Source organism: Schistocerca piceifrons, chromosome 2 (assembly GCF_021461385.2).
Source record: "Schistocerca piceifrons isolate TAMUIC-IGC-003096 chromosome 2, iqSchPice1.1, whole genome shotgun sequence".
NCBI lineage: Eukaryota > Metazoa > Arthropoda > Insecta > Orthoptera > Acrididae > Schistocerca > Schistocerca piceifrons.
The window spans coordinates 401,567,979-401,585,425 of record NC_060139.1 but is presented as its reverse complement, the minus strand read 5'-3'; the positions used below and the strand labels follow the sequence as shown (position 1 = coordinate 401,585,425).

The 17,447-nt window shown below is 39.2% G+C and overlaps 1 protein-coding gene across 2 annotated transcripts in view; it reads right to left on the bottom strand.

The window, feature by feature from the left end:
• Window positions 1-17,447, bottom strand: part of LOC124774906 (NADPH:adrenodoxin oxidoreductase, mitochondrial) — a 72,537-nt gene that overhangs the window by 37,728 nt on the left and 17,362 nt on the right. For both annotated transcript variants that reach the window (XM_047249578.1, XM_047249577.1), the window contains exons 4-5: window positions 13,649-13,864; window positions 542-734 (exon numbers count right to left, since the gene is read on the bottom strand). In XM_047249578.1, coding sequence (XP_047105534.1) covers window positions 542-734; window positions 13,649-13,864 — 409 coding nt within the window. The remainder of the gene's footprint in view (window positions 1-541; window positions 735-13,648; window positions 13,865-17,447) is intronic.

Below are 17,447 nucleotides of genomic sequence, written 5' to 3'. Positions count from 1 at the left end.
TATGAATTGAAGCTTTGGCTGCTTTCTTGTTTCAGTCACGTCTGTTCCAAATTACACTTGTTTGTCAGTACCTGGAAGGATGCATATTTTGCTGTGTAATGCAACTGACTCTCTTAGCTCAATGGTGTACTAAATCTAATTACTTATTGGCCCTTCTCGGGAGGAAATTTGAATTAAGAAAACTGTTAAGCTACAAAGAGAGAGAATGGCTGGCTAGTACTGACCTTCAGGAGGTAAAATTGCAAATACTATTAGTAGAAAATGCTATTCCTAGCTCTGGGAATTTATATTTTCCTTCATCAAATTGGAAAGAGGGATTGAAAGGGGAAGATCAGAAAGGAGGGGCAGGTCACTCAGACTCCATGCTGAGAGGAACCCCTCTATTGCAAAGAATGAGGAGTGTTGTGTGGCCAGCTATTCCACCTCCTTGTAATTTTACAATTTCCTCAATTGTATTTTCCACACAGGGGCTTCCCTTTACCTCTTGTTATCCATCAGCATCGACAGTAAACTCACCACAATTCAATAAAATAGAACAGACCTGGAATCTTGTCAGGAATTCCTGTGAAACATGTAGGATCCATAATTGTCTTGCACCCTGGAAGATTGAGCATTTCACGAAATTCCTTAATTGTGAAGGCCACCTGCATAGGGCCACGCCTGCCAATGACACGAACGTGACGCACTCTACTTGTTGACAATGCAGAAAGAGCATGTTCAGTGATATCTGTCAGCTGAAAGGTAGCAAAATAAAGTAAACAAATAATTAAACCATAGCATATTCATTTGGAGATGATATCTTTTTATATATAAGTGCCATTACATACACAAGGCTGAGGTACTGTGACACCAGGTGTCTCAAGTGCTTGGCATTTAGTGTGACCAGTTTTGCTCCCAAATGGTTCTAATACTTCCAGCATTTGTGATGTAATAGAATACAGGAAGCTGTCAGGCTGCTATTCTTACCACCTTAGCGAATACAGGTGAGAAGAGAAAATAATTAGATTTAATGCATGTAAAGGCAACTGATTTAAATTTATATACTTAATTTGTATATTATTAGAACTTTTACTGCATGAATGTTTGTTTTCTTTGCTTCATGTTTACATCAAGGGCAACACACACACACACACACACACACACACACACACACACACACACACACACACACACACACACACTATTCTACGATCCCTTTACTTGGTGTGTAGTTGCCTTGTCTCATACAATTAATTTGTGTTACATTCATGATTTACTACATCATATTAAATACCATGATTATCTGCATAAGATAAAATACAGTAGGTACAAGATTTTAATAAAAAAGAAGCTAAGCTGAATTGGTCATAGACCTAAATACATATTTTCGCCTTAGTAAGTGGGTAGATAATGTTAAGAATATATTAACAATCTTTTTATTCATCAGTATGTATCATCTTTACCACCACCATTATGAAAAACAATATTTCTTTCACTCCCCTACCTTTACCCCTGACCTTTCCATAACATTATTCTTGAAATTTCATGTACACTATCTTTAATTTTCCAGCAATTTTTTTCTTCTACAGTAGCATGTCAAATAAGGAAACAAAATAAATAAAACATTGATACATTGTTTTTTCTTTTCATTCATTCCCTCACTCACTGAGTTCTATATTCCATCAGAAAGGAGGGCTTCCACAGATCTAGAGTGAGTCACGGTATAAATAACAAATTAACATAAGACAATCCATCATATATGCTGCATTAACAATAAACTATCACTATAATGTTTAATACTTTTTAAACTTACACCTGCTAAATTTCGCATAGCAAATTAGATATAAAACTGCTACTCTGAATAAAGCTGCTTCTACAGTTTATCTCCTGTTAGTAGCTTAATATTTGCTTGAGTACACTGGTGCTTTTAAAATAGTTACATCATCTGAAAATACAGAAGTCTGTTTAAAATACACCATTACTCGTTATGAGCTCTACAATGAACACTTTGACTTGCTATGAAGCTAACAGAAATTTTCAATTCTTAAATAGAGATCATCAGATAATTTGTAGGAGTGGATAATGAGGTACATTTTTAATTTTCTTTTGAACTGACAGGTATTTTCAACTCCCCCTCCCCGGTCTTTCATGTTAAACAGGAGCTTGTTGAACTTTTGAACCAGAGGAAATAACTCCATTCTGAACCCTAGATAAGAAAGCAAAGTCTGCATGAAAACCTTTTCTGTAACTAGTTTAGGAGTGAAGGAGGCCACTCAACTGAAAACCAGAAGTGTACAGACATACCCAAAAAGAATGAAAACTTTGCTAGCTTTCAGAAGAAAGAGAGAGAGAGAGAGAGAGAGAGAGAGAGAGAGAGAGAGAGAGAGTGCTTTCGCTTGTCAAAGGGTTTCTTCTGAAAACTAGAAAAAGTTTTCATTCTCTTTTATGTGTCTGTCAACAACTGTATGCTCCTGCTTTTCAGTGAGTGGTCTTCTTTATTCCTAAATTATTTACATTCTGCCAGAACTTTTCTTACTATATGTAAATCATTTTTGTGTCTTGTATTGTGATTGTGCATATCAAAGTTCAGTTGAATTTGATTTTTTGTTATCAGTAGCTACAAAAATTAGGGAGTAAATGTACTGGGACATGAGTGTAAGGAATTTCAAGATCTTTAAAGAGACCTCTGCATAACATGTTGTTTTCTGATTTACACAATATTCTTTCAGACTATTTTGGTTGAACAGATATTGTACCTAATTTACTTTGGACTCTTCCCCAGAAGGTAATTTCATAAGACAACAAGGACTGAAAATATACAGAAAAAGTCAAGATTCTTGTCTGTAAGTCAACACAATAATTCTAAGAGCCAAACATGCTGAACTGATCTCATTTTAATTTGTTCTTCATTAGTATTCGAAGGAATTTTATAGTGTTCCATTTAATTTAGAGCTGTTAATGCCTACTTCCTGTCCTAGCAGGTCTTTCTTGCTTGTGTGTAAGTACATAATGTGACTCCTTAAGAAACTGGGATTTAATTAGCTGTGAACTAGTTGTAGGGCCGTTCAGATGTAATGTGAACAATGTTAGGTAACACTGAATTTGGACTCTTGATTGATACGCTACTGTCATTAGAAAATATTACAGTTTCAGAGCTACTCTTTAAAGTCACAGTAAGGTAATTTGTATACACAGAGCAGACACAATAGTGATACCTGTTGAACTCCACACATTATGTTTCCCCATTCTGAAGCTTTCGAAATGTGGTGCTACAGAAGAATGCTGAAGATTAGATGGGTAGATCACATAACTAATGAGGAAGTATTGAATAGGATTGGGGAGAAGAGAAGTTTGTGGCACAACTTGACCAGAAGAAGGGATCGGTTGGTAGGACATGTTCTGAGGCATCAAAGGATCACAAATTTAGCATTGGAGGGCAGTGTGGAGGGTAAAAATCGTAGAGGGAGACCAAGAGATGAATACACTAAGCAGATTCAGAAGGATGTAAGTTGCAGTAGGTACTGGGAGATGAAGAAGCTTGCACAGGATAGAGTAGCATGGAGAGCTGCATCAAACCAGTCTCAGGACTGAAGACCACAACAACAACAACAACAACAACAACATTCTGAAGTTAGCTTCAAGTATGTTCCAGTCTATCAGCATGGTTCCAGTCTATCAGCATGACTCTGCTTTTGGTTATCAAGCTACATCTCTGACTCAAAGGTCTGACATGGTAGCAGAATATAACAAGAGGATAATTTTTCTTGTTTATCTCTGTCAGGGCTTCATTTGCTAGGGCTTGAGCAGCTTTCCCTGAGGAGAACCCTTTATGAAAGCTAAACTGACAGGCACAAAAATAAGTTTTGTTCAGAAAAATGAGTCAGTACTCTATCATAGGCCACTTTCTCAAAAACCTTTGAAATGAGTGGAAGGAGTAAAATGGGACTGTAATTAGGGGTGATTTTCTGATCTCCAATTTTACAGATGGATATTACTACAGAATATTTAAGTCTCTCTGGAAATATGGCCTGCATCATTGCCTAATAAGAAAAATAGCTACAGGGAAGTCCTATAAAGTTAGAGGAGATGTCAATCCCAATTTTTTGCAAAAATGCAAGCCAAGTTTTAAATGCATCACAAAGATGTTGCTTCATAATTGCTGCACTGAAATTTGAATTCCATACTCTTGAAACAAACTAATGAATAAAAAACACAGTATTCAAGCAATGCAGCTGGTGGCAAGCTGAAAAGTTAACAGAAACATCAGGTAGAACATAAACTTAGAAAAAAAGATTTTATGGGAAACAAAACAGTACTGTTATCCTTTTCTGTTGGACTAATGAAAATAACTGCTTCATGTTTACTACTGTATTAAAAATATTCAAGTATTTGTTATGGTTGAATGCCCCGGTATTTTTTGCCAATGAAAATAGGGAAAAATTGTTCATTATTCATAGTCTCTAAGCATTCAGGAAGGAGTACTGTAAAACATAACTTCTTCTTAAACTAATACAGGAAAATCATCTAACCACTAGACTGAAATGTGGCATCTAGAAGAGAAAGGAAAAACTGGTGGTGGCGGGCAAGGGGGAGGAGGGGGGGGGGGGGGCGGAAGAGGAGAGGGAGGGAGGACCTACAAACTTTTTCAATACATAATGAGAAACTTAATCAAGACTCCGAGTCTAGAGAGATAGCAGAGGACAGGACAAAACAAGAATCACAGTATTATACACCCTGTAGTGTTCTTTCCGTAGGTTCCATCTTTCCCTTATGTGTACCTGTAGCAGCAATTTGAAAAACTTCAGGCCATTCAGAAGAAAATACAATGCGGCATTAACTTTTGTTATCCCAAAAAACAATTCTGTAACATAGTAACAATAATGACTTAGGGCCCCCCCCCCCCCCCCATCGCTATTGCTTCTACGCTATACAAGCAACCTTATGGTGTGCAGCTGACTGTAGTTCAGGTATAATTTCTACTTTCTGTTCCATTTGTTCATTTTTGAAGGAAGCATTCAGAGAACCATTATCAGTAAGGTTACACATGAGTTTAAATGTGATTATTCCATGAGCTGTACATGGGAGGACATTATATGTTGTCTGGGTCTTCTTGGCTTCTATCTCTCACGGTTTTAAAAGTAAGTTATTTTTGTGATGCATCATATCTTGTCTTGCTTGTAGTGTTTCTACTGTCGTTTGATGAGCAACTGTGGGGTGCTCTCACACTATTACTAAGTGAATCCCTGGCAAAACAAACACTTTTCTTTTCATCTTTTCTATCTCCTCTATTGAACTTGCCTGTTAAGGACTAAACTGACAAGAAATACTTAAAAAATCATTGAAGGGGGTTACCTAAGCTACTTCTTCTGTGAATGAATTATGTTTCCTTAGAAGTCTTCCAACTGACTCTCACTGTGGCATTCATTTTTGCTACAAGTAGTTTTATGTGGTCATTCCACTTTAGATCACTCCAGAGGCACACTAATATTTTGTAATTGTTACTGTTTCCAGTGACTGAACATCAATAGTGTAAATGAAAAATCTTTCCACCCATTTTGTACAGTACATTACACAGACATGGGAGCTTCCAAACCAATATCTTCAAATCTCAACGACATACAATAACCAACAGCAACAACAACAACAACAACAACAACAACAGAGAGTATGCAACCATCTTGACTGCAGAATCAGTGGGGGACAACTCTTGCTGCTGACTGTTAAGAAATTAAGCTCAAGTACTTTTGCAATAAGTACACACATTGATGTTTAGTTTTTAACAAAGGCAGCTAACTTCATTTATTTCACTCTATAATACCATATGCTCTCATTTTCGTGGGTAACTCTACTTATTAACAAATGATCTTCATTTTACAAAACCCACTAATTGGAATTATAGGCAGAGTAAGTCAATGAATCTCTCGCTGCAAACTGTTTGTACAGTTGGTAATCTTAGTGGTGCTTTTCAGTACCTATCCTCTCTTACGTGTTTCGTAACTACAGGCCTTAATCTCTACGAAAACAACTCTAAAAGTCATTCATCACGGTCCAGATGCAGGAACATTTTGAGGAAACAACTGTTGTTGGTGCAGATAGGTGCCACATCTGGTAGCACCAAAATGTTCAATTCACTTGCCATAGAGCTCAAAAGCCTCAGAAATTGCACTACCTTTGCAAATCTAAATTAAAACTGGTTTTGTTGTATCATTCTTTTTGTTCAGTTGATAATTTTGTAAATGTAAATTTACCAGATAATTTATCATCATAAGTGGCTCACGTTTCTTAAGTGTGATCAAACACTCTGCATACATATGATCATTATTATTTATGTCATTAGGCTATTTACTTCTAACAATTGTAATTTTATGTGGATGGATTATTATGAATTCATTGTATTATTACTGTATAAACATTTTTATTTTACAACTGTACTTATTGTTGGGCTTATAAGGTTACTGTAATCAAGTCAGTGGAGAGCAAAATAATCACTGTGTCAATCCATGGAATATGTATCCCTGGTGATAAAAAACAAGCATAAATATTTCAATGACTGGTAACTCAGCTGGCAGCAACCTTTTAAGTAGTTGCAGGGGCAACAGTCTGGATGAATGACTGATCTGGCCTTGTAACACTAACCAAAACGCCCTTGCTGTGCGGGTACTGTGAACAGCTGAAAGCAAGGGGAAACTACAGCCGTAATTTTTCACAAGGGCATGCAGCTTTACTGTATGGTTAAATGATGATGGCTTCCTCTTGGGTAAAATATTTCAGAAGTAAAATAGTCCCCCATTCGGATCTCCGGGCGGGGACTACTCAGGAGGACGCATTTATCAGGAGAAAGAAAACTGGCATTCTACGGATCGGAGTGTGGAATGTCAGATCCCTTAATCGAGCAGGTAGGTTAGAAAATTTAAAAAGGGAAATGGATAGGTTAAAGTTAGATATAGTGGGAATTAGTGAAGTTCAGTGGCAGGAGGAACAAGACTTCTGGTCAGGTGAATACAGGGTTATAAATACAAAATCAAATAGGGGTAATGCAGGCGTAGGCTTAATAATGAATAGGAATATAGGAATGCGGGTAAGCTACTACAAACAGCATATTGAATGCATTATTGTGGCCAATATAAATACGAAGCTCACAACTACCACAGTAGTACAAGTTTATATGCCAGCTAGCTCTGCAGATGACGAAGAGATTGATGAAATGTATGATGAGTAAAAGAAATTATTCAGATAGTGAAGGGAGACGAAAATTTAATAGCCATGGGTGACTGGAACTTGATAGTAGGAAAAGGAACAGAAGGAAATGTAGTAGGTGAATATGGAATGGGAGTAAGGAATGAAAGAGGAAGCCGCCTGGTAGAATTTTGCACAGAGCATAACTTAATCATAGCTAACACTTGGTTCAAGAATCATAAAAGAAGGTTGTATACATGGAAGAAGCCTGGAGATACTGGAAGGTCTCAGATAGATTATATAATGGTAAGACAGAGATTCAGGAACCAGGTTTTAAATTGTAAGACATTTCCAGGTGTGGACTCTGACCACAATCTATTGGTTATGAACTGTAGATTAAAACGAAGAAACTGCAAAAAGGTGAAAATTTGAGGAGATGGGACCTGGATAAACTGAAAGAACCAGAGGTTGTAGAGAGCTTCAGGGAGAGCATTGGGGAATGATTGAAATGAATGGGGGAAAGAAATACAGTAGAAGACGAATGTGTAGCTTTGAGCGATGAAATAGTAAAGGTAGCAGAGGATCAAGTAGGTAAAAAGACGAGTGCTAATTGAAATCCTTGGGTAACAGAAGAGATATTGAATTTAATTGATGAAAGGAGAAAATATAAAAATGCAGTAAATGAAGCAGGCAAAAAGGAATACAAACGTCTAAAAAACGAGATCAAGTGGAAGTGCAAAATGGCCAAGCACGGATGGCTAGAGGACAAATGTAAGGATGTAGAGGCATATATCACTAGAGGTAAAAAAGATACTGCCTACAGGAAAATTAAAGAGACCTTTGAAGAAAAGAGAACAACTTGCATGAATATCAAAGAGCACAGATGGAAACCCAGTTCTAAGCAAAGAAGGGAAAGCAGAAAGTTGGAAGGAGTATATAGAGGGTCTATACAAGTGCGATGTTCTTGAGGACATGATACTGTGTGAAGAGTTTGACAGAGCACTGAAAGACCTAAGGCGAAACAAGGCCCCGGGAGTAGACAACATTCCATTAGAACTTGGGAGAGCCAGGCTAACAAAACTCTACCATCTACTGAGCAAGATGTATGTGACAGGCAAAATACCCTCAGACTTCAAGAGGAATATAATAATTCCAATCCCAAAGAAAGCAGGTGTTGACAGATGTGAAAATTACCAAACTATCAGTTTAGTAAGCCACGGCTGCAAAACACTAACATGAATTCCAGAATGAGATTTAACTCTGCAGTGGAGTGTGCGCTGATATGAAACTTCCTAGCAGATTATATCTGTGTGTCAGACCGAGACTCGTACTCAGGACCTTTGCCTTTCACGGGCAAGTGCTATGCCAACTGAGCTACCCAAGCACGACTCACGCCCCGCCCTCACAGCTTTACTACTTCCAGTACCTCGGCTCCTACCTTCCAAACTTTACAGAAGTTCTGTAAAGTTTGGAAGGTAGGAGAAGAGGTACTGGAAGTAGTAAAGCTGTGAGGACAGGGCGTGAGTCGTGCTTGGGTAGCTCAGAACTTCAGTAAAGTTTGGAAGGTAGGAGACGAGGTACTGGAAGTAGTAAAGCTGTGAGGACGGGGCGTGAGTCATGCTTGGGTAGCTCTGTTGGCAGAGCACTTGCCCTTGAAAGGCAAAGATCCTGAGTTCGAGTCTCGGTCTGGCACACAGTTTTAATCTGCCAGGAAGTTTCACTAACATGAATTCTTTACAGGCAAATGGAAAAACAGGTAGAAGCCGACCTCGGGAAAGATCAATTTGGGTTCTGTAGAAATATTGGAATACGTGAGGGAATACTGACCCTACGACTTATCTTAGAAAATAGATTACGGAAAGGCAAACCTATGTTTCTAGCATTTGTAGACTTAGAGAAAGCTTTTGGCAATATTGACTGGAATACTCTCTTTCAAACTCTGAAGGTGGCAGAGGTCAAATACATGGAGCGAAAGGTTATTTACAATTTGTACAGAAACCAGATGGCAGTTAAAAGAGTCGAGGGGCATGAAACGGGAGCAGTGGTTGGGAAAGGAGTGAGACAGGGTTGTAGCATATCCCCGATGTTATTCAATAAGTATATTGAGCAAGCAGTAAAGGAAACAAAAGAAAAATTTAGAGTAGGAATTAAAATCCATGCAGAAGAAATAAAAACTTTGAGGTTCGCCGATGACATTGTAATTCTGTCAGAGACAGCAAAGGACCTGGAAGAGCAGTTGAATGGAATGGACAGTGTCTTGAATGAAGGATATACGATGAACATCAACAAAAGCAAAACGAGGATCGTGGAATGTAGTTGAATTAAATCATGTGATGCTGCGGGAATTAGATTAGGAAATGAGGTGCTTAAAGTAGTAAATGAGTTTTGCTATTTGAGGAGCAAAATAACTGATGATGGTCGAAGTAGAGAGGATATAAAATGTAGACTGGCAATGGCAAGGAAAGTGTTTCTGAAGAAGAGAAATTTGTTAACATCGACTATAGATTTAAGTGTCAGGAAGTCGTTTCTGAAAGTATTTGTATGGAGTGTAGCCATGTATGGAAGTGAAACATGGCCAATAAATAGTTTAGACAAGAAGAGAATAGAAGCTTTCAAAATGTGGTGCTACAGAAGAATGCTGAAGATTAGGTGGGTAGATCACATAACTAATGAGGAGGTACTGAATAGAATTTGAGAGAAGAGAAATTTGTGGCACAACTTGACTAGAAGAAGGGATCGGTGGGTAGGGCATATTCTGAGGCATCAAGGGATCACCAATTTAGTATTGGAGGTCAGCGTGGAGGGTAAAAATTGTAGAGGGACACCAAGAGATGAATACACTAAACAGATTCAGAAGGATGTAGGTTGCAGTAGGTACTGGGAGATGAAGAAGCTTGCACAGGATAGAGTAGCATGGAGAGCTGCATCAAACCAGTCTCTGGACTGAATACCACAAGAACACAACAACTATATTACATTGTGTTTAGTGTCACAAGATAGAGTGAGGCTGGAAAGCTATTACATTTGGTACATTTTGAACACTAAGAGAGAAACAAATGTCCCTACGAAGGAACTAAGGAAGACCAAGTGTATGTAGAATGTGAGACCAAAAATGCAGATAACAATTTGGAAAACTACGTCCAGGAATTGTTAATTAACTTTGTGGGATCATTTGTTGCTGTCTTAATTTTTTAAAATGTTTCTCATGAATAGGTTCAAAGTGGTTTTGCCTTTATTTTATTGACTGTTCCATTTATAAAGCTTTTAGTTTATACTAATGCTTATTTTCTCAAAATGGCAGAAGAATATGTCACGTAGAACTTATGAAGATGAACAAAGGCATGTACAGCAGCTTTTAGATGAAGTTATGGACATAAGTGATGGAGATTCTGTGTCTTTATTTGGTGATAGCTCAGATGAATTTTTACCAGAGGAGACCAGAAGTGAAACCAGAAATTCTGATGATGAAATCACATCAGTGAAGGTAGGAAGAAGAGTTTTATGTCCACACAACCAGACTTCACAGCTGTAAAAACCAGGCAACAAAGCATCTCTAACCGTGTTAGTGCTATAACTACTGCAGTTGGTTCAGGTTCAATTGAAGTAAGTGTAATACCAGAAAGTTCTGAAGATGAAGATGACAAACTTAGAATGAATTCTAATGAGATTGTCTGGGGGCCACTTACATATAAAAATATGAATAACTTTACATTTATTCATTCCAGTTTTGGTGTAAATGCTTCTGTTGCACTAACTCTCAAAGGCAAGACACCATATGATTTCTTCAAATATTTTGTAACTGATGAACTTTTAGAATATGTGACTCAACAAACTAATTTGTACATGGGAGCAGCCAGACGTAGGTGTACTGTGTGCTACGAAAAAATGAAGAATGATTTTGGATGAGAGTAAGCTGTCAAGAAATGCAAACAAACTGCATGGAAATGTAAGACTTGTGACTCATATTTTTGTGTAGAGTATTTTTTCATAAAGCACAGTGCATACAGGTGTTAGAGAAACAGAGCGGAATGACCCAAATTTTTCAGTTTATTGTTGTTGCACTTAGAGTTGAAGAATGTAAATAAAACTGTATGTGATTTGGCATCTAATGTGTAAGTAATATGTCAAACTAAATAATAAATAAATAATAAGAAGAAGAAAAGTCCAATATGACTGACCCATGTGAGTTATATATAACTCACGAATTCAAATCTCAATAACTACTCTTGAGCTCTTGAAAACCGTAGGCATGTACATGATTTGTTACTGGGGCCATAACCTACTATAAGACAGAGTCGCAGCACGCTCCTGTGAGTTACAACTGCACCACAGAGCTTTAAATGGAAAAATGTCTGTGAGTTGTATTTACTTCACTTGGCCCGAAGAGAACACTTCCTGTGAGTTATATTTAACTCACGTAGCAGTCAATGTGTTAAATTTTCTGCGTTCTACCTCAAACGCTCGAAGAAAGGGGCGGCGGGCGGGGGGGCGGGGGGGCGGGGGGGGGGGGTTACCACTATCTAGTATTGCTAGTATTGTCACAGTTCGGGTTTTGCTCTCACGTCAAGTGAAAACAAAACAGATTTCTGTGGCTGCGAGCCATCAAGTGAAGTAAAATACGTTCACATTATTCCAGTAGACTAAAATATGTTATTAGTTTCAGATTTTATTTTATTTCCACTTTTCTGACAGTGAAGTATTAATCACCTTGCAGAACAATGAAGTTATTTTTGTCGGTGTTCTAAAGAAATTTGGCTTTTATTAATTTTTTCCATTGAGGCAGTCAATTTATTTGAACCGAAATGTTTAATTCCACACTAATGGTTAGTTTCAACTGTTCCCTGCATTTCAAAAGTGCATGTTTTCATCTTCTAGCACGTATGGCACTATGCCATAATAAAGAATCAAACATGAGAAAACAGTACTGCTACTCCAAGAAAATTTACATCTGAATCTGCACTTTGAGTCGAATTATGCATTTTAGTATGGTTCATGAAATTCCAATGCTTTTGGAGTACCCTCCGATGTCTTGTTTCTTTCATGACATAATGTCAGATCTTTTAATGTTTTACACATACGAACATACGGGCTTCCTGTGTCATCGTAACTGCACAAGTGTGGTGACACCTGATATCTGGCGCTTTCTGGCATCTGCTGAAATGAACCTATTTCTAACAGGTCGCAGGAAAATATTGCAAATAGTTGTTTGAAAAGCGTTACTTTCAAAGTAAATTTCCTTTAACACAAGATGAACTGTGTGTGAGAATGTACGATGAATTTCTTAAATCACAGAGCGTTTGACTTTCATTTAAAAATCAACTCCTTGGGGACGACCATTCTGAAAAATTTCGAGTCCAGAAGATCAGACATTTATGTCGTTATTAAAAATTTTACTGGCTTTAGGATAATGGAATGTAGTCAAATTAAGTCGGGTGATGCTGAGGGAATTAGATCAGGAAATGAGACACTTAAAGTAGTAAAGGAGTTTTGCTATTTGGGGAGCAAAATAACTGATGATGGTCAAAGTAGAGAGGATATAAAATGTAGACTGGCAATGGCAAGGAAAGCGTTTCTGAAGAAGAGAAATTTGTTAACATCGAGTATAGATTTAAGTGTCAGGAAGTCGTTTCTGAAAGTATTTGTATGGAGTGTAGCCATGTATGGAAGTGAAACATGGACGATAAATAGTTTGGACAAGAAGAGAATAGAAGCTTTTGAAATGTAGTGCTACAGAAGAATGCTGAAGATTAGATGGGTAGATCACATAACTAATGAGGAGGTATTGAATAGTATTGGGGAGAAGAGAAGTTTGTAACACAACTTGACTAAAAGATCACCAATTTAGTACTGGAGGGCAGCGTGGAGGGTAAAAATCGTAGAGGGAGACCAAGAGATGAATACACTAAGCGGATTCAGAGGGCTGTAGGTTGCAGTAGGTACTGGGAGATGAAGAAGCTTGCACAGGATAGAGTAACATGGAGAGCTGCATCAAACCAGTCTCTGGACTGAATACCACAAGAACACAACAACTATATTACATTGTGTTTAGTGTCACAAGATAAAGTGAGGCTGGAAAGCTACTACATTTGGTACATTTTGAACACTAAGAGAGAAAAAAACGTCCCTACCAAGGAACTAAGGAAGACCAAGTGTATGTAGAAAGTGGGACCAAAAATGCAGATAATAATTTGGAAAACTACGTCCAGGAATTGTTAATTAAGTTTGTGGGATCATTTGTTGCTGTCTTAATTTTTTAAAATGTTTCTCATGAATAGGTTCAAAGTGGTTTTGCCTTTATTTTATTGACTGTTTCATTTATAAAGCTTTTAGTTTATACTAATGCTTATTTTCTCAAAATTAACAAGATTCTCCAATGACCAATTTTCACAAGTATAAAATGTTTGTCTATCATAGATGTAAGTTGTCTTTTGAAGATGAACTTGACTGTATCTACTATAATTCTCTTTAAGTAATATAAATTTGATTCTCTTACCTTTAATTTGTCTACAGGTGTCAACAAAATCCTAGCCACGTCAAGAGCAACATTCCCTTGCCCGACAACAACAGCTACCTCAGTATCAAGATTGACTGAGAGATCTTTGCATGATGGTAGCCCATTGTACCAACCAACAAATTCCCGAGCTGATAGCACATTTGATAAATTTTCACCAGGTATATCAAGCTTTCTGTCAGCATCTGCTCCATATGCCTGTCAAAGAGACAAAAAATTACTAATGTTTATAAAAATTCTAAGAGATCTAAATGTCGTAACAAATTGTAATGCAGTGTGTGACTCATGATCTGTGTTATGGGCAATGATGTCAGAAGGAAAATAATTAATGTTTCCAGTTTATCTTATAGCAGCTACACTTCACACAGGTTTGGTGTTAATATCAATGCAAATGTCTAACGTGGTTCCACAAAATTAATGAGATGTGTCACTATTCAGTTCATGTATTTATGATGTATATAAAAAAACAATATAGCTTTTTACTTTAGATATCCTATTAGAGGTTGAGTACATAATCTAATCAGTATGAACAAGAATTTTAGTGGTACTTGAATATGTTTACCAAAAGTCTGATACTGTTAAACTTGCAAGCATTGTTGCAAGTACTGATAAAAGCAGTTGTCGGAGAGGACATATAATAAAATGTGAATATATGAGACTGAAGGCCATAAATTCATTTTCATTGCATTATTTTATTGAATATATAGTTGGATTTGCAGAACCCCTTGTTTACAGTCTGAAAACTTGTTTTGAAACAAATTTGAGTCAATACGAGTGCAAAATATTAATCTTTACATCCAACTTTGTTTTATTCATATTTTTGTACATAAAGATACACTCCTGGAAATGGAAAAAAGAACACATTGACACCGGTGTGTCAGACCCACCATACTTGCTCCGGACACTGCGAGAGGGCTGTACAAGCAATGATCACACGCACGGCACAGCGGACACACCAGGAACCGCGGTGTTGGCCGTCGAATGGCGCTAGCTGCGCAGCATTTGTGCACCGCCGCCGTCAGTGTCAGCCAGTTTGCCGTGGCATACGGAGCTCCATCGCAGTCTTTAGCACTGGTAGCATGCCGCGACAGCGTGGACGTGAACCGTATGTGCAGTTGACGGACTTTGAGCGAGGGTTTATAGTGGGCATGCGGGAGGCCGGGTGGACGTACCGCCAAATTGCTCAACATGTGGGGCGTGAGGTCTCCATAGTACATCGATGTTGTCGCCAGTGGTCGGCGGAAGGTGCACGTGCCCGTCGACCTGGGACCGGACCGCAGCGACGCACGGATGCACGCCAAGACCATAGGATCCTACGCAGTGCCGTAGGGGACCGCACCGCCACTTCCCAGCAAATTAGGGACACTGTTGCTCCTGGGGTATCGGCGAGGACCATTCGCAACCGTCTCCATGAAGCTGGGCTACGGTCCCGCACACCGTTAGGTCGTCTTCCGCTCACGCCCCAACATCGTGCAGCCCGCCTCCAGTGGTGTCGCGACAGGCGTGAATGGAGGGACGAATGGAGACGTGTCGTCTTCAGCGATGAGAGTCGCTTCTGCCTTGGTGCCAGTGATGGTCGTATGCGTGTTTGGCGCCGTGCAGGTGAGCGCCACAATCAGGACTGCATACGACCGAGGCACACAGGGCCAACACCCGGCATCATGGTGTGGGGAGCGATCTCCTACACTGGCCGTACATCACTGGTGATCGTCGAGGGGACACTGAATAGTGCACGGTACATCCAAACCGTCATCGAACCCATCATTCTACCATTCCTAGACCGGCAAGGGAACTTGCTGTTCCAACAGGACAATGCACGTCCGCATGTATCCCGTGCCACCCAACGTGCTCTAGAAGGTGTAAGTCAACTACCCTGGCCAGCAAGATCTCCGGATCTGTCCCCCATTGAGCATGTTTGGGACTGGATGAAGCGTCGTCTCACGCGGTCTGCACGTCCAGCACGAACGCTGGTCCAACTGAGGCGCCAGGTGGAAATGGCATGGCAAGCCGTTCCACAGGACTACATCCAGCATCTCTACGATCGTCTCCATGGGAGAATAGCAGCCTGCATTGCTGCAAAAGGTGGATATACACTGTACTAGTGCCGACATTGTGCATGCTCTGTTGCCTATGTCTATGTGCCTGTGGTTCTGTCAGTGTGATCATGTGATGTATCTGACCCCAGGAATGTGTCAATAAAGTTTCCCCTTCCTGGGACAATGAATTCACGGTGTTCTTATTTCAATTTCCAGGAGTGTATTTGAGGGCAATCCAAATTGAATTGTGTGATACGTGAAAATATCAGTAGATAACACTGATGGCCTACCAAACAGTACTTATTCATTTTTTACAGCATGATTTGCCAGCTGCCTCTCAATTTGTCTTTTGTAAAAAAAAATCCTCTATAGAGAAAGCTATATATGTTCTTGCAACAAACATTATCCTGTTGACATAAATGTTTTGTTACTTTGCGAAGACCAGTAAATGGGGACAATAAAATTCTATGTTGGTAATTAAAATCTGATGGCATTAGTAGCATCTGTGTTGTATTGGATGGTGTCTTAGATGGGAAAAGAGAGTCACATGCGTAAACTGCAACACAGGAATAAAATTCAACCCAGAACGGAAGCCCACAAAGTTCAGTTCAAAACCCAGTACTGTTCTTAACCTGCACCAATGATCTCCCATTACTTTAAAGGACTCTTCAGAACCTACAGTGTTATCTGAAAACACACACAAGTTACTAATCAAGCACTCAAATGCAACTGGCTCACACACAATGTGGATGATCGCTGAACAGGCAGGCCTACAACTGTTGGTTCAGTGTCTTCTTTATGGAAGTAGCCTCTTAAGAAATGCAAATAAAGTGAAGAACTAACTCATTTAGATAACCAGTTTTAGCCAGTGTACAAAACAGCAAAAGTAACTTTCAAGTATTCCTTTTCTCCTTATGTAGAAACTAGTGGAAGGGGGGCGGGGGGGGTGCGAAGGTTCTATATTTCTAGTTCAATGGTGTTCAAAAAGCATCCATCATACACAGAGTAATAGATCTGTAATCCTAAAAGATGAAAGGAAAATTAAAAACATATGTTACCGGCCTCTTCACGTAAAAGTTATAAATTCAAGGATAAAACACTGCTGTCAGTTGCACAACTGTTGTTGCATAAAAATTAAAGATCACAATAATAGATAAACAACAGCTATTTAGTAGAATTGTGGCAGTAGCAGCTTTTACATAAGACCCACCTGGATAGCTGCACATGTTAGCATGCCGCTTCTGGGGTTTGGGGAGGTGTTAGCCCCGGATCGAATTTGCCTAGTTGATTAATGACAAGGGCCAGAGTGCCAAGACGAGTTTCCCACATCCATCCAGGTGAATATTGGGTTGGTATTTGTTGTGACAGTGCCACGAGATTTAAAAGTGCCGCTACGTCAGTACGCGAACACGGCGATAGAGGCGCTCCGCAGCTCGGCCGAGCGCGGGAGCGCCACCTGGCTATGAACGGCGCCGGCCGCATGTCACGGCACAGCAGTCGAATGACAGATACGGAGTTAGTAGCATCTAACCCGCTAGTGTTTCTACTTTTGTATATCCACGCAATTTATTAGTGATTAAAGGTTATAACACTTTTTGGTGACGAGGTCGGATATTTTTTTTCCTGCGTTGTGGAATTGCATGTTCATGTCGGGGCAGACATGGAACAGCTTATGCAAGCGCTCATTGAACAACAAACACAGTTGACGGCTGCTATTCAGGCGTTGTCGACGTCGCTTACTCATC